Source organism: Pleurodeles waltl, chromosome 10 (assembly GCF_031143425.1).
Source record: "Pleurodeles waltl isolate 20211129_DDA chromosome 10, aPleWal1.hap1.20221129, whole genome shotgun sequence".
In the NCBI taxonomy this organism is placed as follows: domain Eukaryota; kingdom Metazoa; phylum Chordata; class Amphibia; order Caudata; family Salamandridae; genus Pleurodeles; species Pleurodeles waltl.
Window position 1 is genome coordinate 277,788,128 of NC_090449.1, and position 25,811 is coordinate 277,813,938.

A 25,811-nucleotide genomic window follows, 5' to 3' on the forward strand; every position below is an offset into this window, starting at 1 on the left:
GAGGAATACGACAAGGCTGTGTTTTGGCGCCTCTACTATTCTCCCTTTCTATAAATGGAGTAGATTCCCATTTAAAAAATATGGAAATTGATACCCCTAAAATAGGAGAATGCTTTATCCCAGTCCTTTTATATGCAGAAGATGCTGTACTGCTGTCACGAACTGCAAATGGGTTGCAGCGGTTAATCGAGGGCTTTGTGGAATTTATGGAGGAAAGAGATATGTTGTTGAATATGAGCAAAAGTGTTGTAAAGACTTGTGGACAGGGAAAGGTCAGGAAGAAAGCTTTTTTTATTAAAGGCTATAAATGTAAAGAGGTGAATGAATTTACATATCTGGGTATACAGTTTTCTAATATGGGTTATTGGAAAAAACATCTAGAAATTATCAAGATGAAGTATGTTAGGACAACTGAGGCTGTTTTTAGATTTAAAAAAAAAAATTGGCAATAAACCCCTTAGGGAAATGCTGCAAATTTACAAAAGTAAATCAATTAACAGCATTACGTATGGTTCTGCCCTTTGGGGTTCGATGCCCGAGATCCGTTCGCAACAAGTGCTAGAGAATAAATCTTTTTGCAGATTACTTGCAGTGCCAAATACTACCTCCACATTTATGGTACACAAGGAGTTGGGTTGCCCTTATGTGTGAGATCTAATATATACCAATGTGTTGTTGGCCTGGCATGGTATTTGGTCTAAAAAAGGGACGCATTTTACCCAAAAAATTATTAGATTGCCTTACACTAGAATATTGGGATAGAATTCCATGGTTCGTGCATTTAAAAGATTTGTTGTAAGGTATAAATCTAGTTCCAAATTTGGACAATCCAGGTATTATCCTCCAATTTAGCAAGAAAGAACTGAAAAATCAGCTTATGGCATGGAGGGTTAGCGATAGAGAAAATAGAGAATGTAGGAAGTCAACAGTAGCACTTTATATGACGGAATATAATGAGGTAATGCCAAATTATTTGCTGATAGTAGCAAACATTCAGGATAGATTTTATCTGACTCGAATGCGCTCCAGAATGTTGCACTTTTTGGTAGCTTTCCCAAAGATGAGGATTTGGAGTAAAAGCCTACCGAAGTGCCCCTATGTGGGACGATTTGCACAATCCACAATGCACTTTATTATATCTTGTAAATTTTATCACAATATTAAGAAGCAATTTTTAAAACCATTAATTATTATTAACAAATTATTTTATTGTAGAGAAGCTTTTAACTACTTATGTAAACTGGATACCAATGAGAAATGTGATGCAGTGATAAAATTTATCCTAAATGCCATTGAACAAAGGAAAAAGCTGTCGTACTTAGAAAATCTCCAGTATGAGAATGAATAATTCCTCAATTTATAGTAGCAAGGGTTTTTATTTATTTATTTATCAGTAATTTTTTTTCAAGTATTTTATTGTATATTTTTACCATTTTAAAGAGATTGTTTATCTTTTATGGAGTAAAATCCGAATAAAGATTGTTTTGACTTTGACTTTGACTTTGACTACTGTACAAATGTATGCCAAAAAGCAGTCGGGAGCCATTTGTGGGTCAACGAGTGTGAGGTTCACAGTTTGGCAATGCCAAATTATTTTTTTTTCTTGGCGTTCACAAACTCCTCTCCGAACCCATTAGATCCTGAAAAATGGCAATGATTTACTTCTACAAGAAGCATGAGTAACTCCCCTTTGGAGAGGAAACAGAATAAGTAACGCCTCGAAACTTTAGAGGGCTCTAGGGAAAAGGTTTATCTACTGGGAAAAATGTTCTCCCTGTGCAAAAAAAAGGTCTATTTACAAGTCAGGCTCCATTTACCTAATGCGGAGTTATAGTCCGCGAATAAGTCCACAGTGAGTAAACAGAATATGTCACATGGCATTCCCAGCAGCATGTATGTAAAACTGTGACCGTCAGAAGACAAACTTTTGCACCCATGCTTAGGAGCATGTCTGTAAATGCACAACTTTCCTTTGTATATGACCTTCAAACAGTCAGCACGTTCACATCCTACCGCTGTTATCACACGTCATTCACTGCAATGGGGCACGTTAAGATAATGCACTGCACAACAAGACGCCTACCAGCGACAGAAAGGAAAAATGGGCTAAGAATCACTTCTTAAAAGGTAATAATTCACATTTTGACATTTTGAAGAGTATCTTTAAAATTTACAAAATCGATAGACACATTTGCTGAAAAAAGAACATTGTTGTGCATTTTCATACTACATAGCATGGGAATGCATACAGAGTTGCAAGAATATCACATTTACACTTATAGAACATATGTTGAGTACGGAAAGGCATAATAAAGGTAATAATCCCTTTATGTTGGTAAAAGATTGTGCTTACCTTTGCCCTGTGCTAAGTTCCTGTTATATCCTACAGGACTAAAGTACTCAAATATAAACACAGCCATGGCGGACACAATGAGAAGCATCACAAACATCATCACCCAGACAGAAGCACTAAAAGGTTCTGCAGCAAAACGGAGACAGAAAAGAAACAAAAACACAGGTCATTAACCTGTCACAGCACAACGAGGATTCTAATAGCTAGTGCAGGGTTAAAGGTCAGCAATCAAGTGTTGAGAAACTGCATGTCATCAAAACGGTACTTGACAATAAGATACTTCAACTAAATCTTGAGCCACGGAGGCATGGGTCTGATTCTGCACTGATTAAAGGCAATCACAAGGCACTGCATCATCATATTCTGGTTCCAGTTCCTGCAACCCACCTAATTTGCGATAAGCCAACTAGTGAGTTTAATCACTTCTGTACAATTAACCAGCAATAATTGGGAGAGCAACCACAATATTGAGTATTTAGTATCAACTTGCAACAATATCTAGGTTAGCACTGATTTAACACTCTTAGGGCAAGCTGTACAAAGGCATTTTGCGGTCACAAGCCATGCGATTTGCAAAACTGCGAGGTGTTCAGCATCAAAATGGCTTTTTCTAGTAGTTTATGATATATCTTTGGACACATCAAAAAGAGAGTCAGATAAGCTTTCCCAACTTGACAAATGGGTTTACAAATCCATTCATAATGACAATAAGAAGCGGCAGGACTGAGGAGCCCCTTCCTAATTGTGTTTTGGAGTGGTATCTAGCAATGTTTCGCAACCACATTCGTCGTCAGAAACCATTGAAAAGTTGCTGACTCCTCAAAGGAGTTTGAAACTGATTAACAAAGGGGAAGCTGTTCGCATTGGACAGCTTCCTCTTTTGGAACTGTGATGGGTACCCCCAAAGGACCACTGCCTATTCCCCCTGACATATTTCAAAACTGCCTGTTTCTTTTAAAGCAGCACTTGTACCCTACGGTAGGCAGCCTACTATAATAAAATGTTTTCCGCTTTGGAATTGCAAGACCACTGATGGTAGTCTGCTGAGTGTAGGAGTCCACCGTCCTTGTTTTTGAAGCCAATCACAGACAGTTGGAAATGTGAAATGCTCAATTAATATTTATTAGGCAGGTCTGCCTAATGAATATTCTGCAACCCTCTGCCACTGGAGATTTTGTAATGCTACCTATCGCATTGCAAAATTAAAGGCGGGTTACAAAAAATAGGTGCAATTTCCAACCACTTTTTGCGACTATTTGTTTTGTACATCTTGCCCATAACTCCACATTCTTACAACTTGACAAAATGCATATATTTGACATAGGTGGATCCGCAATGAAGAAGAGTAGATGTGCGCTTATCTCTAAATACTTTCCTTGATGATACAGTGCTAGTCAGCAGCCTACACTCGATATTGTTGCAGATTGATTCTTCGCCACTTGATACTGTGACATACAGTCTGATATCAGTCAAACAATTCTCTTTAAACAGTACATTATAAGCCTTTAGATCTCAACACTTTGATAATTGAATCGTGAAATGTTATTGGCTATAAAACCGACTCTTTTAGAATTTCAAGTCTTTTAAAAGGGTCATAATTAGTGCACATTTTTGGTCAATAATTTTCAAATTCAAAATAGGGTAACACACACCATGCAATATACAACAGGATGACAAGACCGACTGAATGTGGCAACGTTATTGGTTAACATGATATCTACAATATGTATGTGCAAATTATTTTTAACATTCTTCTGCTCTGGACTTTAGGTGGAAGTAATTGTAAATATCAAAAATGGATAATCAAATGTTTTCCAACCCCCTGATATGACAAAGCCAACTCCTGGAATTATAGATTTTCATTATTGTGCACATTAAAAAAAGGGCACGTTTACATATATTCTCGGGCAAATATTTGAATGTATACTAAGGATTTATTATACCTGTCATTAATTAAATGACACTGTGCCTCATTCATTTCTGTTTCGAGGTTTCCCAACTTGGTTTCCCAAATTCCTTAAGTGTTGTTCTAGTGCAATCCTGTCTCTTCTATTTCCTTGAGTTTGTGTCCCTAGATTATATGTTCTTATGCTGTTTACTCCAAGTTATTTTGCAGATGTGTTCATGCCTTTGGTTCTATATTTAATGGTAAATATTAGGATTTTTGTAAAAAATTGGGGCACTCATAGAAGTCAGTATGTTGAATAACTTGTACCATACATGTTTTTGAGAGAAAATGACACAACTGGAAGTTGTCAAATGTTGAAGATGTTATGTATTTGCAGGTTGATGCTGATTAGAAAATAATCATTGAAGTGCAATGTTATGATGAAGGCAACTTTTGTTTACCTATTTTTTAATTTTACAATTGACCTAATTTGATTTATTTACCCTGCTTTCTATCACACCAATATGATGTATTTTAATCTGTGATCTTAGTTTTGTTCCTAATATCATTTTAGTTGGGCATAACAACAGACATTGCTATTCTCTTCCTGTATCCCCTTCTGCTGGTTCTTTTTTGTGCTCTTCTTCTATTCTTACAATTCCTTAGCAAGAATGATCAGGTTACTCAAGGAAACTAGGTAAACACATTTATTGCTTCACAGAATTATACTTAAGCTAGCTCATATGTTTGTGGTTTACAGTAACACTAATGTGAGAGGTCTTACAACAGGTAGCTACACGATCCAGTTTAGTGACATGACAAGCAGCCGCAGTGTCTATGTTGTACCACAAGAGTCCCAGGATACACATCACCATCAAACTGACAATTTATGATATGAGAATTCATGCATCCTCCATTTGCCAACTTTTAGTCTTGTGTGGTTCAACTGAGCAAGTATTGGGTATACAGTAGATGTTAGCAATTTTGTTTCGAAGATGAAAGTGCTGAGTCTGACCTCAGATGGCAATAAACACAGTTTCAATCTAATATCCAATCACAAATCCTGACATACCCAGGCGAGGGGTGCAGTTATCATTAAGAAAGAGATGAAGCTGTAAAACATCTAGGGTCAACAGGATTTTGGTTGGTGAAGGGAAATGATCATTAGTACATTAGCTTGCCATTATTGTGAGTGAGTGAATATTTTCCAGAGAGGTCAACACTGATATCCTATTAAATTCTTATGCCTAAAATGTGAGCACCTTATTTAGCCAAGATTTCTGCGATGGGGTTTTTAGTTGTCAAGAACCTGGATAAGGAGGAAGGCATGGACTGGGATTTGACATGTTTTTGAACAATTGGGACACTATCAAAAAGACTGAAATGTGTGAGTGAGGCTTACTGGAAGATATCTCATGGGGATTCTGGCCTACGCAGAGTACCCAAATCTTTATTCCATATAGATTTGAAAACCAAGAACTTTAGTCAGGAATAACAAGCTCAGATTAGCACTAAACTTGTCGGAAGAAGTACATTATGGTTTTAGAAAGGAGCACTAAAGAATTAAATCCCTCTTGAGATGCCGTCTTTGTTGTGGGTGTCTATCAAACTACCAGATAAGCCACATAAAGGCACAAGACGGCAAACACTGACCTGTGTTTTGAGTCTTTCAGTAGCTCAATCATTTCAGGATCTTACAACAGCGACCTATACTTTTTTATTGTATTTTTACACGGATCTTCGAATGAATGTTAAGGTAACAGCACAAGTACAATTGTACATCATAATCACAGTGATATTCCTTTTTGCAAATTCTTTCGGATGTACTTTCGAAATGTGACATCTGGCATTGTGATTTATAGCACAGTTTAATGAACATGGTAACTGCCAGAAAATAGTGAATAATGTTAAGAGGCACTTTAATTTCTAGAAACATTACATGCTCATTTTTTAGGATCTGTTTTGTTTGATCAACAAGTCACGTTTGAAATTTCATAATTAAATTATTTTTTTCTCCAAGACAACAAGATACATTCAGATAGGGGTTCCTCTAATCCCTCAACGTTGAGCATAGTGGCAACCAATAACACTTGGCACAGTCTGAAAATAATATTGTAACACAGGTGCACTTCTGAATAAAAGCTGTGAACATGCAGAAGTTCCTGGCTAGCAAGAGTATATTCTTTGCACAGCGCAGCTGAGGATTGGTCGACAAAGATGCAGAAATTGATGGATTTGCTGGTAACCACATAAATGACAATCAATACTTCTGATCTGACACATAATCACGTAATATGACAGAACTAATCCACCAAATCTTTCAGGGATCCTTATCACCTCGGATTGTCAAATTGCATGACCTGAAGCTCCAGATTAATTATTTATTTAAGGATTTTGTATATTGCTCCATGTCATGTTGGTCACTGTAGAGTGCAGAACAGTATGAAAAAACAAGACAGTGTGATGTTCTGATTAGAAGAGTTATATTCCTGCCTGATCCTGAGAATACATCGGGGGGTGAGCAAAATTTGTGTAATTTTATTTCATCTAATTATGCTAAATTTTACAAAAGTTTCACAAAATTATGAATAGTTATGCAAAATGCAAAACAGTAATTTATGCTGTATTTTAACCTGAAATGCACCCTCTTTGGACATGAGGATGCCTTCTGCCCTAAAAAAATAGTGCAAACAAACAAAAGCTGCTTGCGGTCTGCTGTTCACATTGTTCCCATGTGTTTGCAGTAAATAGTAAATGTGAATGGCATATAATTACACAATGTGGTGTAATAGTATCATTTCGGGAATTAAGTTTATGAAAATAAAGCCAAATTACTGAAATTACACTAGATTACACCAATGTAACTAAATTTATCCTCAGGCCTAGATAAATCTAGATGTGGCACTCCCCCATCAATCTAACAATGACACCCCATCCACATGGAGGATAGACAAAGGACAAGCAATGTCACAGAATGTTTGGACCATATTTTCATTTGATGAGGGAAAGTTACTTCTGCATTAACAGAATGGAAGAGGAGGTAATATTGATGTTAAGTGACTTGTTTGACTCACACTGACATTATTTGTGTTACGAATCTAAGGTTGTTTTGACTATTTGCCAGTTTTCCCTGTGCTTGTGGTGCTATATTAGTCCTTGGGCACTGGAAAAACACTTGTCACAGCTCCCAAATCTAACAGTCTTCTACTCTTGTATTGGCCATACATCTTCAGAGCACAACAACCAAATGGACCATGGTTCAACTGCTGATGAAACAAGAAAGACGTGATAAGCCCCACTTGTTTGTGTACTGTTGAGTCAGAGCAGTAAGCTTTGAAGTCTTTAGAAGGTTGTTTTTGAGTACGAATGTGTGCATGTACAGGGGATGGTTAAGTGGGAAGGCGACTATGCATTTATTTGCAAGAGTGTGCCTTTGTGCACAAGAAAGTATGTCTTCCCATGACAATGTGCGCATGTGTGTCTTTTTGTATATGGGTTTTATAGGGCACCGTTTTTAGGTATATCATGGCTGTACTTGGCATAGTCATAGAAAATCCTGGCATATGGGGATTATCCCAGACATACGAGAGCCATGTATCTCCACCACCTGATGGGGCATGTTAAGAGCCTCCAGCTCCTCCTTGCACCACATTAGTGTCATTTTCTTATGCTAATGTGGTCCAACAAGGACAAAAGTTCTGCACCAAATTTACCAAGTGGCGCAATGCACGCATTGTATTGAGCCATTTTGTAACCCCTGCGCCATGCATGCACCAGGCATAATGTATGCAAGGGATGCATTCCCCTGTTAGGGGGGTGAAAAAATGGCACAAGGAAATGTGAAAGATTTCTTTGCGCCACTTCATTTGCCATTTTTACCACCAGCTCAGAGCATGCGTTAAAAGGGGGCATGCCATTGTTTTCAATGGGCTCCTATGAACTGTTCAGGGTTAGCACCAAACATTTGGCACTAACCCTGTACAGTACATCAATACCGTCAGAAATTCTGACACTATTGCCCCCTACCCTGCACCATGGCACGCCGTATTTTAAATACGGTGCACACATGGTGGCTGTAGTGGGGCGCAAGGGGCTGCAAGAAATGTGGCGTGACATGTAATGTAGCGCTACTTTTCTTAAATCTGGCCCCACATTTTTTCTGAAAAATGAAATCTGTTGTTTTCTGACCAACATAAATAAGTGATGTATGAGGACAGAACAAGAGAGGTTACAAAAATGGCATGCTTTTGTTTGGAGGATAATTAACTAATTCACCTTTACTTCACTTATTTGCTCTAAAATTGAAAAACAAAAACAGAAAATTAGGGAAAGATAATGCAAGGCTGTTACTTCGTAAAATCCCCATGTCTGTTGAAAAAGAAAAGCAGGTTTTAATTGAAAAATTGGTAGGCTTTCACAATAGGGTAAGCCCAGGTTTGGGACAAATAATGCATTTTACAAAAAATCTAAACTGGTACTGAACAAAATGAATATATATTCACATGGCGGAAGCTGGTGAGGGGGAAATATGCATACTTATCAAACTGAAAAGCTGACTTTCAGAAACAAAATAGTGTACTTGCAGTAAATTACAATCATTATCTATGGGAAAAGTAACTATTTACAAAACGAACGCAGCTATTTCAAGGAACAATAGGTGTATTTTAAAAAATGCTTCTTTTGAGACAATCATGTTTATTTAAGTGAAAACCCGATTTTGGGGACAACGCCCTGCCTTTTAAGAACATGTCTAAAATATATATTTTTTTTGTGAGGGGGTAGGTTTTGTTTTTATAAAATAACAAGTCGACATTTAAGGGGCTAAATATGCTATTTTGGGTTCGGGAATATGAGCAATACAATATCAGAAGATTGCTAGCTTTTTTTCATGTACACATTATGTGAATTTACCAAATAAATAAAAGATAGCATTTTACGAAAAATGTGCGGTTTTTCAGAAAGAGACATGAGGAGTTTCAGGTGCAAATTACTTAATTTACCACAAACGACCAATCTAAAATTTGAGTATAAAAGACTTTTTGGGAAATAAAGGGGCATATTTATACTCTGCACTGAATTAGTGTCATTTTTTACTCTAATTCGGTGCAAAACGAACTCCATATTTATACGTTGGTGCTAGACCTGTCTAGCGCCAAATGTATGGAGTTAAAGTCATTTTTTTGGAAGTGGAGACCTACCTTGCCTTAATGAGATGCAAGGTAGGCCTTCCCGTGCAAAAAATGACTCTATGGCCTTAACGTCATATTTAGGTGCATATTTATACTGTGGGGCATATTTATACTCTGTTTGCACCAAATTAGTGTCATGTTTTTTTACTCTAATTCGCTGCAAAACTAACTCCATATTTATACTTTGGTGCTAGACCCGTCTAGCACCAAGGCCCTGATTTATACTTTTTTCGCGCCGCATTAACGTCATTTTTTTACACAAAAGTGGTTCAAACTTACAAAATATTGGCCCTTATTTATACTTTTTTTTGCAAAACTGCACTAACTCAGTTTTGCACCAAAAAGTTTATCACTGGCTTGCACCATTTCTGTGCACCTGCCAGGCACCATATTTATGGAATGGTGCAAGCCGGTGCAAAGGGAAGGCTAGAATAACAAAAAAATGACTTTAGTCGGGTGGGACTGGCGGTATGGAAGAAGAGGGTTTTACACCAAAAAATGACTTTAGGAAGGTTAGAGTAAAAAAAAAACACTCTAACCAGATTGGTGTCATTTTATGGTGCTAAACCTACCAAGTCACATGACTCCTGCCTTAGAAAAGGCAGGAGTCATGCCAACCACCCCAATGGCCAGCACAGAGGACAAGGGTCCCCTGGGCATGGCCATTGCACCCTGTGTCATGTATGGGGGCCCATTTCAGGGCCCCATATGGCACTTTAAAAAATAAAATGCAATCTTACCTATACTTACCTGGGATGGGGTCCCCAACCTCTGGCGCGGGTGGGGGTGCCCCTGGGGCCTGGGGAGGGTACCTGTGGGCTTATAGGCCCACAGGTCGGCTAATGCCTGCCCTGACCCAGGCTTTAAAAATTGGAGCAAAGCAAGCTTTGCCTCATTTTTTGACCCCTCCTCCCTCCCTTGCACCATTTTTGCATGGGAGTATAAATATGGTGTTAAGGCCATAGAGTCATTTTTTGCACGGGAACGCTTACCTTGCATCTCATTAAGACAAGGTAGGTTTCCACTTCCAAAAAATGACTTTAACTCCATAAATTTGGCGCTAGACGGGTCTAGCACCAAAGTATAAATATGGAGTTAGTGTTTCACCGAATTAGAGTTACAAAAATTACGCTAATTCAGTGCAAACAGAGTATAAATATGCCCCTTAACGTCAAAAAATAACGCTAATCTGGTTAGAGTAATTTATTTTGACTCTAACCTGGCTAACGTCATTTTTTTTTAACGCTAGCCTACCCTTTGCACCGGCTTGCACCATTCCATAAATATGGTGCTCAACTGGTGCTAAAAAATGGTGCAAGCCGGTGCAAAACCTTTTGGTGGAAAACTGTTAGTGCAGTTTTGCACCAAAAAGTATAAATAAGGCCCAAAGTGTTTGGGGAAAATTGGTACCAGTCACAAAAATAACACCTCGTATTTGATCATAAATGTCGAGCTTTATCAGAAAAATATAAACTCATGTTCATGGACAAATTAGTTAATTTACCAAATAAACATTTGTTAGATTCGGCCAAAATAAGTGAATTTTCAGAAAGCATGATTTTTTTTGTTCGGGGAAATGGGTTTGTTTCCAAAAATACAAAGCTGGCCTTTGAAATAAAACATATGCACTTTTCCAGGAAAAATCACTGATGTTTTCAAAAATGATTTATACAGAAAAATACAAATCTAGTATTTTGGGACATTAGACTGTATTATAGAAAAATGAAAGTCTTTTGTTGACATTTCTTTAGGCGGAAGTAATTTAATTTTTTAGACTATGGTAAACGTAAATTTAGGCCTACAAGGTTATTATTTATGTTTTGTTCGAGAAGCTTATTGCTCTTATTATGGCATTGTTTCCTTGGTCTAAAGGAACACTTACTGGTGTGGCAGTTCCCTGGTGACTTATATGAAGGCATTTCATGAACCTGTATTAGTACCACTATATATTACTTTATTGTTGTGGCTTAATGATCTACGATAGGTATAACACAGGGGGTTTGTTTGGCGCCTGACCCACTAACCCCTCTGCAAACCGAAAAGCAATAATGCTGGTTGAGCCTATAAAATTGGTCTAACCAGAGGCATATTTCTGATGTTTAAGAAATATTCTGCGAGCTTTCCATATTGATTGTCCCTTATATCACACAAATAAAATATTTTGTGGTGTGTACAGAAAGGAATGAAATACAAAAATGGAAGGTAGAAGTGAAAGGAACGGCCCACTATGTTTTAATACAATTATAGGAGACCATTCTAAATTGCGTAGCTCACATTAGCGCCACTGGAAAAAAACACTTTAATGCAATTTCTTTAAGCACCTGTAATGTACACGAGTTCTGTTTAAATCCATGTAGTTACTCAGGATAGTGCATGCTTATTACTTAGTAAATTTTAGTCCTATATTTAGACCCCATCAGCTTAAAATTTCACCAGCTTCCACTGCTTCGAGGAACCACACATTGGCACATTATTTTTGAATTTGGTGCAAAATATAGAATTAATAATTTATATTGCTAATAACTTACCACTTAGTATTACCTCCAGATTTCGCATACTCTACCAGTAAGTGGCCAGTAACATGCAGTAAGTTTTCCATAAGTTCTTTTCAATGTATTCGCATTTGGTTTTCATTAGCCTTTAGCTGATGAAATTCGTTTCACAATAATTCTGTGCAGTATCATGGTAATGGTATATGTGGTGTAATGCCAGGGGCACAGTATTACAGCAGCAGTGCAGCATTGTAAATACGTGGGTGAGCGACCAACTGAGAGGTTTGCATGTCATGAATTTGTACCATCTCACGAAATGAAATCTTCACCAATTTACTCTAGGGACAACTTCAGATTACAGAAGATTTCAGAAGGAGCAACTTCGGCCTCAGCTGACCAAGGTCCTCTTTGGGCCAGGCTGACTCCATTTGGCATTTTTCGTCCCCTCAGAAGTGCCCCACCTGCACTTAGACTTGCTATGCTCTAGTCTTTTAAGGTCGATGTATATACGCTTAAATAACGTTGGCTAAAAAATGTATATTATTTTAAAGACATATTATATTTTTTATGAATTCGATGGGACTGTTCTACTAAATGCCTCTCAACTCTTCTAAGGCGAATCCCAAAGCTTTCCCTATCCTCAAGAAACCAAGGATGGGTACACTTAAGAAGGCCATTGCCCTTCTTAGTCTCTGTTACTCTGAAGTTGTCTTTGATTATTTCCTCACACTAGATCAAACAAAAACTTGTTCCTTTCCTTTTGATAAGTGAAAGGGTAAAAGTTACCAGAGTGATGGCTTGTCTTACGAATTTTGATAAAGCATCATTGTTATTATATTATGAAATTTCACATTTGGATCTGGCTGGGAAGTACTCGCATGCACCTATGTAAAGAAACTTTTTTGCATATTCTAATTGGTTTGCGCATTGTAAGTACTACTACCTTTTTCTATAAACTTTCTGTAAACAATTTCCATTCTCTTCAAAGTACACCAATACGAAACACTACGCGCAAAATGGGTAAATCTGTGAAGCATACATTTTGTTTAATGATTATTTGGGATTCGTGCAATGCAGTAGTTTGTGTGATGGGCATTTTTCTGCAAGTTGAAACAAACTACCTGGGCCCCACTCAATTTGTGGATGAACCCTTTTTCATCTCTGAAGGGCAGATTTTATAGCTTCTTTCAGGAGTAAATCTGCACGTGTTCCCAGGGTGTAAAACTATAGGCTCACTCAATGTGAATTTATGAGAATCAGCCCAAGATGAGTAGTTCTTAGCAAAAAAAAAAAAACTGCATTTACAATGTATGTAAAATTCAAGTAAATTTACCTGCATTTCAACAACTGCTGCCCAATTACTCTTAAATAGGAGGTTGTTGCAATTAATTTTGGTAAATATTTGCTTTAATTTGTGCGTTCCTTCTTCAGACAGCTAGCTCCAGCTGTCTGTCCTGAGACACCATTGTATACAATATCCCAGAGAGATAATCATTGTTCCGGATTGGGTGGAGTTCATGTCAATCTAATTTGCTTTGCTCCTATTTGAAGCTTTCCTCCCTTTCTTTGTTTGACCCGCCCATAAGACCATTCATTTTGTTTTACAGTCAACAGGCTCGCCATTCTTTCTGCTCTAAAAGCAGCAATTCATTACCAGCTTGCTTCCTTTAAGTGCCATCTGGTGTTCACTAGAATAACTACAGCAGTAATATAAAGATACAACATTGATTGTTTTAACAGGTTCATACCAATCGATCTTGCTTACATTTCCTTACAAACGAGACCAATTGGTATTGCCAATGTTAGTTTATGAGATGACATGCATTTGTTTCTATAACCTAGTGGTGCCACTCTCCTATTACACAAAGGACTCTGCTTTATTACTAGTAGGTCAGGCTATACATGTACTCAACAAATATACATAAATGAATATATATATATATATATATATAAACATTTTTTTTTTTATATATACGTTCACAAAAAAAAAAACAAGGTTACAGGGACGCTATGGTTAGGTTCTGAATTTACTCGTACAAAACCACAGAAATTCAGCATGTAGAGTTATTTCAAGTAACTTTAACTCGCATCCTAAGGTAACTATAACCCGTGCCCTCACAATGCACTGTTATCTTATCAATAATTTTATTGCAAATGTTGCAGTGATAATATAAAAAATGCCAGAGAAAGTATCAGAAGTTATGCAATATGTCGAGTGATTAGCTGTGCATGCTGAAGGCATGAGTTATAGTTGCCTTATCGCACAATTTATAGTTACCTGAAATATCACTAAACATAACTGTTGAATTTCTATGATTTTTATGAGTAAATTCAGAACCTAACTATAACATCCATGTAACCTTTGTTCTTCTCACTGAATTTCTATAGTTTTTTTTAACGTGAAGTAATTTTAATTATTATATGTTAATCCAACCTCTGACATGCACGGCCGTAGGTTGCCCTATAGCTAAGTCCTTATAACCACTTCAACACCACACTGTGCACAGTTTTTGGCCATGCACAGCGGGGGTTGGACAGGGGCTGCTTCTGTCAAAGGATTTGAGAGTAGGTGTGTGAGTTTCTGAGTGGGTCTGAAAGTGGGTGTGTGAGTCTATTCTAGTCTGAGTGGGTGCATGAGTCTCTGGGTGTATACATGAGTGAATGAATTATTGTATGAATAGGTTTCTGAATGTATTTTAATTTTTTTTACGATGCATGATATTTGCTAACTATCTGTGAATATTCTCTAATATTCTCAAATAATTCTCAAATATCTTTCATGGTGAAAAAATAACTTTTAAACCCATAATTTGACCCTCAAACACCCCTATATCACACCCCTGGGATAAGGGTACCTCCACCTGACCCATTATGCTACTTATCACTGTTTTTCAGTCCTGGGGACCGTGTCCCGGGACATTAAAATGCCAGCCACAACTTTCTCTTCAGGTTGTAGGCAGCCATTTACAGTGCTCTATTTGCCACTGGCATGGGCAGTGCAGGGGCCCCCTAACAGGGCCCCATGATGCTTTTCACTGTCTGCTTGGCAGACAGTGAAAAGCGCGACGGGTGCACCTGCACCCGTTGCACCGCCGGCTCCATTTGGAGCCGGCTCCTGTGTTGCGGCCCCCATTCCCGCTGGGCCGGCCGGCGCTAACTTGGTTAGCGCCGGCCGGCCCAGCGGGAATGTCCGAATGCAGGAAGCGGTATTTTGGCCGCATGGCGGCCAAATGCCAGAGTCGGAATGAGGGCCATAATCCTCGCCATGTACTTGAGCTCCTCTTTTGAGGTTTGTTTGAGCCTTCAAAAAACACTTGAGTGCTTAGATCATGTTTGTTGATTAAGAATGTAATTTGCCTCTGATATATCTACTTAAAAAGCACACTATGATCTTTTGAAGACAAGAATGGAAGCAACAAGAATAGGTCTTCATAGTAACATGCAAACAATGTACACAGCACATTGTGAAACATAGAGACGTTTATCAGGAAAGTGACTTGGGCTTCACTGAAAAAAACATACCTAGAAAAGCAGATGGAGACACAGTGCCATTACTCCGTGACACCATGACTGTAATTCCAGTTTCAACAAATGGAACAGAAAAGTCAACCACCTCTGAGCGTTCTTCATTAATTGTGAGTGAGCCCACAGCCATGACTGCCCGCTGATACACCACCTAGTCAAATATGAAAGATAAGGGAGGAAGAGATAACAATTTCAATAAGAGCAAAACCACACTATCTTGCGTTGATTAAAAATATTCATGAGTCAAGTTTTACTTAAGGGTTGTTTTACCTAACAAAACTTACTTCACCAATCATTCCATTCCATACATTCTTGATTTTTTTGCCATGCTTCCCATTGGTTACCAAGTAAAGGTCATAGCTGAACTTCACTGTCTTTGACAATTTCTTAAGAATATCAATGCAGAATCCTTTGCAACATTTCTTAATATAAGTCCCCTCGGCAGTTGAGTTGCTGTGAAAGTTTAAAAAAAAACAGTTACGCACAACATACTTTTTTCCGTGAGAAATCAAGTTTATCCTAATAGCAATTGTAATTTGCAGGTGAAAGCACCCACGAATGGTGATCGGAAGAGTTATTAAACATACTAAAAAATGCATAGGTGATATCTGAAAACTGTGATCTTCTTCTTAACCAATTTGATATTTTTGACTAGCATGTGCAAAGTGGTATACCTGAAAGTATTTCTAGCCATAGGAGTTTCTTGAATTAATACTGCACTTGAAAGGCTTTCAGAAATGCTCCCAGTGCTTTATTTCTGCCAGTGGTTGCAAGTGGTGGACATTAGCACCCATCCTTTAGGGACCAGCACTCATTTTTCATTGTCAGAATATGACTCAGAGCAAGAGTGAAAAAGGCAGAAAAGAAACAAGGAACATGATATGAACAGAAGAATAATAACAAAGGGAGAAAGTAGGAATGTAAAAATGAATCCACAAGAGTGATATAAAGAAACAAGAAGTGTAGGTAGTTGAAAAAAGAGGATATGCACCCACAATATGGAGCCCAGAATGTGAACACAAACAGTATCACAGACTAATATTGAAAAAAATATTGATCAGTAAATTAGTCTTGATTTTCTATACCTAACTCCTCATATTTGTAGCTACATTCTACATATATATTCAAGGTCTGCAACTGTGAAGTTAGGAATAGTAAATCCTTTCACGTTTGTCTATCAACTGTCTAGGTAATATTGGCCCATGTTAATAATGGCCATCAAATTTTGAAACCCAAACTAAAAATTAAAAAGCCTTAGCGTGGGTACGCATGTGTCCTTATAATAAGCTTCAAAATCTGGTGCTGAAAACGGCATTTCAAGCTTCCTTTCCAAAAAGATGCTGCATTCTAAGTAATGCTGCAACAATGGATGGTGGGACGAGACTGGAGGAGAAAAATGTATTGTGACATACAGCAGTTGGCAAGAATCAAACCTATAAGTGATTTGTAAGGTCACCACCAAGGTGCAAAGGAAACGCAGCTCTTTCTACCAGGTTAGGGAGAGACTCCCAGAGCACAATATCAAATATGTGCTGTTGTTCCCGGCCAAGCTTCGTGTGCAAGACAACTCTCGAGTTCATTCTTTCACCTCACCGGAAGACACCTGGACCTGGCTACACGCCAAGGGCCTGGCCGGATCTGCAGGTGCTGAAAACGCAGAGGAAAGCTGGTCCCCCCAAAGGCAAAACCAAGACAACGAAAAAGACAAGGAGCTACGGGCCCGCAGACCCTAGGAATTGATCAAGCAGAAATCCATACGCCGGGCTGACTGATGTAGAGGCCCGCAACATGGCTCTCTTTCACGGCGCCTGCGGCTGGGGTCTCAGGCGGCGGGTCGAGGGCTGCCGTTTGGAGGGCCGGGAGCTCAGACAATTAGCCCACATTAACATTATACACGCCCGCTCCATGTGGACTAGCTTCACCAGTTGTCTGTCGGCTGAATTTTCCCTGCTAGGACACAGTTAGTGCTAATGTTTAACACTGTTGTGTGTTTATTTATTATTCAATGGGTTTTCCCCATGACGTTTACATGGGTTTATATTACCAACATTACATGTCACATTTATCCTACAAGCCGATGAGCGGTTAACAGAACCGGGGGTGCAAACATATCTGTGTTGGGTAGCAATGTGTGTTTATCGGATACGAAAGGGGTAGGGGCCCTGACAGATCCTCAACTAGATAATTTCTACAACCTCACATGACTGCTCAAGGACAAAAACACATCCCACGTTATAATGTGCTTACATGGAATATAAGGGGAATGGCGACACCGTGTAAGCGTCAGCAGGTACATGCTTATCTCAAAAGTCATCAGATACACCTAGCTATGTTACAAGAGACACACCTTTCAGATGCCACACTAGAAAACACACGAGTAAAGTGGAAGGGGAAGTTTTATGGGACCACATCCTCTTCATTTGCCCGGGGAGTGGCGATCTGGATTGCCCAGGGAGTATCATATATATCATCGCTCGCACACAGATTGATCCTAACGGCATATACGTGGTACTGGAGGGCGCCCTAGATGGTTCAGACCTATCGCTGGTAGCATTGTATGCCCCCAACACCAACCAACACGACTTCCTATGCACACTATCAACTGGGACTTTCTGTGACCCGGCAATAGACAGTATATGGGGCGGGGACTTCAATTGCATCTTAGATATTCACCTGGATCGCTCCTTCCTCCCACTCACTACTGCCCTGTCCAATCGCACCTCATGCGATCTGGCGACTTGGTTGTCGGGAAATGGCTTGAGGGATGTTTGGGGATCAGGGCACCCAACACACCGCAAATACTCCTTTTACTTTCCAGTGCACTGCCTACACACTAGGATAGATGTGCTCCTCGCATCAGTGGCAGTGATTAACAAGATACACACATTAGACTATCTGGCCCGCACCATATCAGACCATAGCCCGTTACGTTCAACACTAGACTGGGGTCGTACACACACACACGAATTTCCACATGGCGCCTGCAAACAGAGGCACTCGCAGACCACCCCCCTTCCAGCAGAACTTGCCCAGTGCTTGGCCACTTATTTCTCCTTGAATAATAACACAACTGCTTTACGTGCAACCGAATGGGATGCCCACAAGGTAGTGGTGCGTGGTCACTGCTTAGCAGCTTTAGTAGGGGTAAGGCGGACGTTGATCAAGGAGCTGAAAGAATTAGAGACTAAGCTACGCGAGGCGGAGGTGGCGGTCTCCAGAGATGAGATGCCAGTAGAACAGCTGAAACTATTAAGGGCTAGTCACAGGGAGGCAGACCCTAGATTGTGTAAACATGATTACAGACACTACACGACACGTCAACACGCAGAAGGAGATAGATCAGGGCTGCTATTTGCATGGCTGGTTCGCCAACCATCGCAACCCTTACCCATTGGAGCGATCCGACTGCTCTCAGGAAATATAATTAATACCCAAGTGGAAATTAATGATGCCTTTTATACATACTGCCGCTCTTCATATTCACCCCCCCTCCATCATCCGCACAGCAAAAGGCCGAATTCTTGTTGACAATTCCCCAGAACCGGCTGCTAACTGAACAAGCAGACGCATTGGATGGCCCAATTAATATGGACGAAGTCCGTCTGGTGCTCTCACAGATGGCGCGCAGCAAAACACCTGGCTCAGACGGGCTACCAGTAGAATACTTAAATTCCCAAGCAGCCCATCTTTTGCAGCCATTACTTAAGATGTTTAATGAAGCATATGACCGGGTGCAACTACCAGACTCAATGCGCAAAGCTTTAATAGTGGTGCTCCCGAAGCCAGGCCGCGACCCTCTAGATGTTCGATCATATCGCCCTCTCTCCTTGCTCAACTCTGACTGCAAGCTTCTGGGGAAGATTTTAGCAAATAGACTTCTCCCCTTTCTGCCAACTTTGATCCATGGAGATCAATCAGGATTCATACCTTCTTAAATATTAGAAGATTACTTCGTATAATGCACAACGGCATTTGCGGGGAAGCGGTAGCACTGCCACTGAACATAGTAAAAGCATTCGATACGTTGAGTTGGGATTTCCTCGTAAGGAACTTAAAGCGCTGGGATTCAGTTCTGGCTACATCTGATGGATTGAAACGCTATATGCTAAACCTACAGCCCGTGTCAAAACAGGAAAAGTTATCTCTGACTCATTCCCAATAGGCAGAGGCACTAGGCAGGGTTGCCCACTATCCCCTCTATTGTTCGCGATAGCAATGGAACCACTAGCGGTCAAGCTCCGCAACCAGGCCCAATTATGGGGCATCCCAGAACTCAACACATACCATATTATCTCTTTATATGTGGACGACGCCATGATATATCTACGTGACCCTGCCGCCTCCATAGCAGGGGTAATGACGATACTGGACACCTTCGCATCCATCTCCGGCCTATGGATTAATTGGACTAAGTCAAGTATCTACCCTCTCTCCCCTATAGCACCTGAATTACGCAGGGCATTACCGGTTTATCAGCTACCATGGTCCCACTCCACAAGTATTTAGGTATACAGATATATCACTCCATAGCAGATCTCAAAGATGGTAACATTGATAGAGTCCTCAGCTCTGTCCGAAGTTCCTTACCATTCTGGGGGTCGCTCCCCCTATCCCCCACGGGACGCATGGCCATTGCCAAAATGCTTATCCTTCCGAGATTTTGATATTATTTTGCCGCGCTCCCGATACTCTTACCAATATCGTTCTTTCAATCCTTGCTCTCCCTAATGGCTGACCTACTCTGGGGTAGAGACAGGCACAGAGTTGCACTATCCATAACACAATACCCGCAGGATGAGGGAGGGCTGAGCATGCCGAATTTCGAATTATACTATGCTGCCGCCCAACTGCAATGGCTGTCCACATGGCTCAGCGAGACCCCCTCAGAAGAGCATAAAGCGATAAAGGAATCACTAGCACTCCTCTCGATCCTAACTTTGCTACTAGATAGCCCCAATCGCCCACAAAGAGGGCATATCATACTAGATGTTGCCATATCGTGCTGGCACAGATACGTTCATGGCAGAAGCCCTGCGATCCCATTCTCTCCCTCGCTGCCAATGTCACAACTACCGGGGGCCCAAAAGCTAACAATGCATCATGTTATACGCAGCATAGGGCTATCAAGCGTAGGTGAATATTTTTCGAGCTCTACATTAAGATCTTTTAGGGAACTTATGGAATCAGTGGGGACTCACCCTGGGGCTTACTTAGCATATGGTGCAATCAAACTACTACTCGACAATATTTGAGAGCTCGGTAACTCTGAGCCACAGGAATCACAACTGCTTACCATGATTCTCACAATGGGTAATACAAAAGGCATTATATCAAGACTATATAAGTTGCTCCTAGCCAGAGCCTGCCCTTAACTGCCACATGCTAAGGCCCCAGGATGTGGCTCTCCCTTCCCCCTTGCCCCAGAGTGCCTGGTCCGCTGCATTATCAATGGTCAAAAATATCTCTCGCAATAGCAGACTGTGCTACACTTAGTTTAACTACATACACCACTCCTACTTATCCCCGTCCCGCATAAAAAGGATATACCCGAACTCAGACCCAGAATGCCCCAGATGCGCAACTCCAGCAGCGGATTTTTACCATATGGTGTGGAGCTGCCCCCCGCGAACAGGACCTGGCAACGTATTACCGACACCATAGTTGACAACACCGGGCATACCCTAAAATCAACACCAGAATCTTGCCTACTGGGAATACGTCGACGTGGCAAAGGTGAAAAACAGCTCCATAAATTTACTGACTTAGCCTTTTTGGTGTTCAAACACCTGATAGCTATGCACTGGAAGGCCTCACACGCCCCGGTATACATCACTTGGTTGCGCGATCTGCTAAGGTGCTCACATGCAGAGGCTCAGACATTACGCCAGCTACAATATAGGGGACTGATCCAGGGTGGTGCTGAAATATGGGATACCTTTGTCGTGGACATTGAGGCTAGGAGCGATACATATCCGCCATGAGTCCCAAGTAAACCACAAGACACAGAACCTGTTAAGCCTTCTTGTCAAGCATCTACCCAAACGTCACCGTAGACAGCCTAGGTATCATACTCACCACACACTACTTAGGACCACACGCGCTAAATGCATGGCCACTAGTTAAGTAATGTCCCCCTTGCAGAGGATATGTCCACTACCATGATGATATCACTTCCAGTGTATTACCCAGCCCTGGCTAAACCAAACCTCCCCCAATCTGTCGACACAAACACAGTGCTCCATCTCTCTACTCAAGACATGGGAAGTTCAACCCACTCCACGCATCCGGGAAGCCACATCAAGGACATTAATGTGACGTAATTTAACAGTTTATTGTTATGTGTTATCTCACAGTACAATAATATACGAACTGCACTATATAAGATTATATATGTGTGTGTAAACAGTTTATCAGAATTAATGGAGAATTGTACTGACGTTTTTCATCAAGATTATTAAACAGATTAAAAAAAAAAAGTGACTTGTAAGGAAAATATGCACATACAAACTGTCCAATAATAAAAAAAAAACATGTACATCAACTATTGTTTGTAAGAAGTAGTGGCCAGACAATATTAACCCAGTTCTAACAGATACATCGTATTCATTCCAAAGCAAAGATGAAATCAGGAGAACATGAGAAGAGCAACATGATTGTCAATTTGAAGAAAAACAATGGGAACGATATTGAAAGGGCATGGCAAGCCATTGTGGATTTATGAAAGAATCATTTTAAATGCTGCATAGTTTTAACAAAGACTAAAAGGAATTTTCATGTCCGAAGAGATTTAGAGTGCTGAAGACTCTAGAAGGCTCCAAATTCAATAAGTATTATGCTATAATTCAACAGAAGACAACAGCAGACAAAAAGTCTGTCACAGCTAGAATAATCTAGACCCCCAATGAGCAAAGGGGATGGACCATGGTGATGGGACTGTGAGCACAAGGGACGGAGTTTGGCAAAGGGAGGAGGCTGACAAAGAGAGGGAAGAGCTTATATATTTGGTAAGGGTGTTTGATTTGTTTCTTCCTATTAGTATTCACCCATCAAAGTTGTTGCTTGCTGAAAAGATGAATCAAATGCCAACAAAAATACATTTAAATCTAAATGAAGCATAGTTCACATTAAATGCATCAAAGACTAAACAAAGCATGACTAACTGAGAATACCTTATGCTGTAGATGCACAAAGCAGGAATATTGGATTTTGGAGAGTTTTTTTGACATGCGTTGAACACAAAGACATGAAACCTTCAGAAATACTCTCCATAAGGAGACTCATATTGCTGGTAGAATTTGTATTTATTTATTTATTCGTTATTTATTTATTTATTTATTTATTTATTATTTATGTATGGGTATTCTTTGAGCACAGTACCACAGAGACGTCTTCATAGATTCACAGATTCTGATTCATAGACAGGTTAAACAGCATGATGGCTCATTGTGATGAAAACTTACTTCTGCAAGATGTGGTGTGCCGGAGATTACAAAATCAAATCCTGGCAATCCAGACACAGCCTTCTGTTATTCAATAGGCAGGCAGATTTAGCAACATGAATGTAATGCTGACATTTGTTAATTAAAGCACTGACAGATCACAGAAAAGCAGTACGTACTGCTATATATATTACTATTACAGGGTCTTAATGAAAACCTATTTGGATGGATGCCTCCCTATCTAGAGGTGTACAAATTTTAAGATGGTATAGGATGTTTGATTGGTCTTCCGGGCTTCATAAAAGTTAAATCAAGACAAGGGCAATAATTAACCATGCATTTCCTCCAGCATTTATTTTTTGTGTACGTTAATAGCAATCTCAACTAGGTGGTGAATCTTAGGAGTTGAGCCTGTACCACTTTAAGGCTAAAAGTCTCTGAAATTTGATGAAACCTGCTTTATGTACTAAACACATAGATCCAAAACCCCTTGTGGTGACTAGTAATCAGTGAAGAGAGCTTAAAGCTGGTGATACGTGGTCAACTGTGAGGAGTCCTAGCAGCGGTGCTGCTGTCGCATCCCACACACTTACCCCACAAACTTGTTAAAGATGTTGCAAAATGGTGACTCGGCCACCTGAGTAAATGATGATAACACAGTCAAGATGTGAATTAATGAATGCTTTGGCCATGGTAATTCGATATTGAAACTGAAGTAGTTTAGAACTGTGTATTAGTATTTTCAATTATATAAATAAATAATTAAATCTGACCAGGGGTTCGATTTACACAAATCTTCAACTTCAGATTATGTTGGATGATACTAATTTAGGACAGGTGAGTCTACTCACAAACTGATAACACAAAATCAAGCTCTTAGAATCACAAACGTTTTACCTTTTGAGTTTGAAGAAGTTAGACAAAATCCAAAATTGCACCCCTAATAAAGAGGACCCTAAGAAGGATATTAGTGTGATTACACTGATAGCTGATAACTATAATCAAATTAGCAAGTGTGCATCTTCTATATATATAAAATCATGTCAATGTTACACGTAGAAGACTGAGGCTAATGCTAAGATACATTCATTGATTAACAGTGCTAAGATCTCTGAGTTCCTCAGGAACTTCCCATTTTACCAACCTTGGCCTCATTTCAACTGAAGGAAGTGTAATGGTTTTCTCTTGGTACCTCAAGAGAAACTCACCCTAGTTTATAGCAGTTTTTTAGGTCTCAGTTCAAAACTCTATACAAGCGCAGGGTACAATCATTTGGATCACTAACTGCTAGCAGATATCTAATGAATGTAATAGGATTGTGTTAGACCTGGCATACTTGGCTGGTTTCCCCTAACCTTTTGCCCTCTGACCTCCTGTTTTCTGACTTCACTATGGTGGCTTTTGGGGATTTTGGGCACTTTACCACTGCTGACCACTGCTAAAGTGCAAGTGATCTGTACTCTAAACCATGGTAACATTGGCTTCTCCACAATTGGTATAATTAATTTACTTGTAAGTCCTTAGTAAAGTGCACTACATGTGCCCAGGGCCTGTAAATCAAATGCTAATAGTGGGCCTGCAGCACTGGTTGTGCCACCCACTACAGAGCCTTTGAAACATGTCAGGCCTGCCATTGCAGGGACTAGGTGGGCATTTCTAACCTGCCATTTCGACCTGGCAAGTGTACTCACTTGCCAGCCCCAAACCTACCTCTTTATTACATGTAAGTCATCCCTAAGGTAGACCCTGGTTAATTTCAAGGGCAGGGTGCAGTGTATTTAAAAGATGGGCCTGTTATTTTAAGTTAAAACGTCCAGGTAATGAAAAACTGTTAAATTTGTTTTTCACTACTGCAAGGCCTCTTTCTCCAATTGGTTAACAATGGGGTTGCTGTAAAGCATCCTTTAAGTGTACCTTCCAACTGGAAAATGATAGGAATATTGAATCTGGACTCACAATTTAAAATCGCTACTTATGGTGAAGTTGGATTTAAAATTGTAGGCCTGAAAATTTCACTTTTATAAATTTGCAAAAATAACATGTGATGGACTGAATGCTGAATAATGTCAAACATTCATCCCAGTACATAAATATGTACTTAAATACATCATTTTTTTACCACGCGTGACATTCCAGTTTGGATCCAGCCATATGCAAATCAGCATTGACCCTGCTCTCCTTCGAATTGTCCAGCCTGAACTGCCAGGCGAGGACCTCCTTGGACCGGAAACAAGCATCCTGGGACCAGTTTAAGAGTCACACCCCTTATCAGCCAGGCTAGCTTGGCTTTAGTGGCATGAGGAGCACAGGACCCACACCTGAGCATATTCGTCCCACTTAGGGTGACAAATGCAAAAAGAACAAGTGATGGATGGAATCCTGAACAATGTCAAACATTCACCCCAGTACATAGATTTGGGCTTGAATCCATTGTTGTGTTGCTACTCATGCCATTTCAGTTTGGAACCAGTCACATGTAAATCAGTCTTGACACTACTTTCCACGGAAACTGCCAGGCCAGGTCTTTGATGGACAGGAAACAAGCATCCTTGGACCAGCTTCAGGGTATCAGCGCTCATCAGCCAGGCTAGCTTGATTTTAGGGTCATGGGGAGCAAGGTACTCTCGTCTGGGCATACCCATTCCACTTAGGACGACAAATGAAAAGAGAACAAGTGCTGGCCTGAGTGCTGAACAAGGTCAAACATTCACCCCCCAGTACAGAGATCTGGGCCTAAATACATCGTTTTGCTGCTACCCATGCCATTCCACTTTGACCCAACCATATGCAAATCAGTCTTGACCCTGCTCTCCATGGAACAGTCCAGTCGGAACTGTCAGGCCAGGTCCTCTCTGGACCGGAAACAAGCATCCTGGGACCAGTTTCATCATCCCTCATCAGCTAGGCTAGCTTGACTCAAGTGGG

At 40.1% G+C, this 25,811-nt stretch overlaps 1 protein-coding gene across 1 annotated transcript in view; it reads right to left on the minus strand.

Annotated features, from left to right (window-relative positions):
* The window catches only part of GRIN2A (glutamate ionotropic receptor NMDA type subunit 2A), a 1,722,233-nt gene that overhangs the window by 404,509 nt on the left and 1,291,913 nt on the right, over positions 1-25,811 (minus strand). Inside the window, exons 6-8 of the mRNA XM_069210410.1 lie at positions 15,732-15,900; positions 15,445-15,598; positions 2,354-2,479 (exon numbers count right to left, since the gene is read on the minus strand). Of these exons, the coding sequence (XP_069066511.1) occupies positions 2,354-2,479; positions 15,445-15,598; positions 15,732-15,900 (449 nt within the window). The remainder of the gene's footprint in view (positions 1-2,353; positions 2,480-15,444; positions 15,599-15,731; positions 15,901-25,811) is intronic.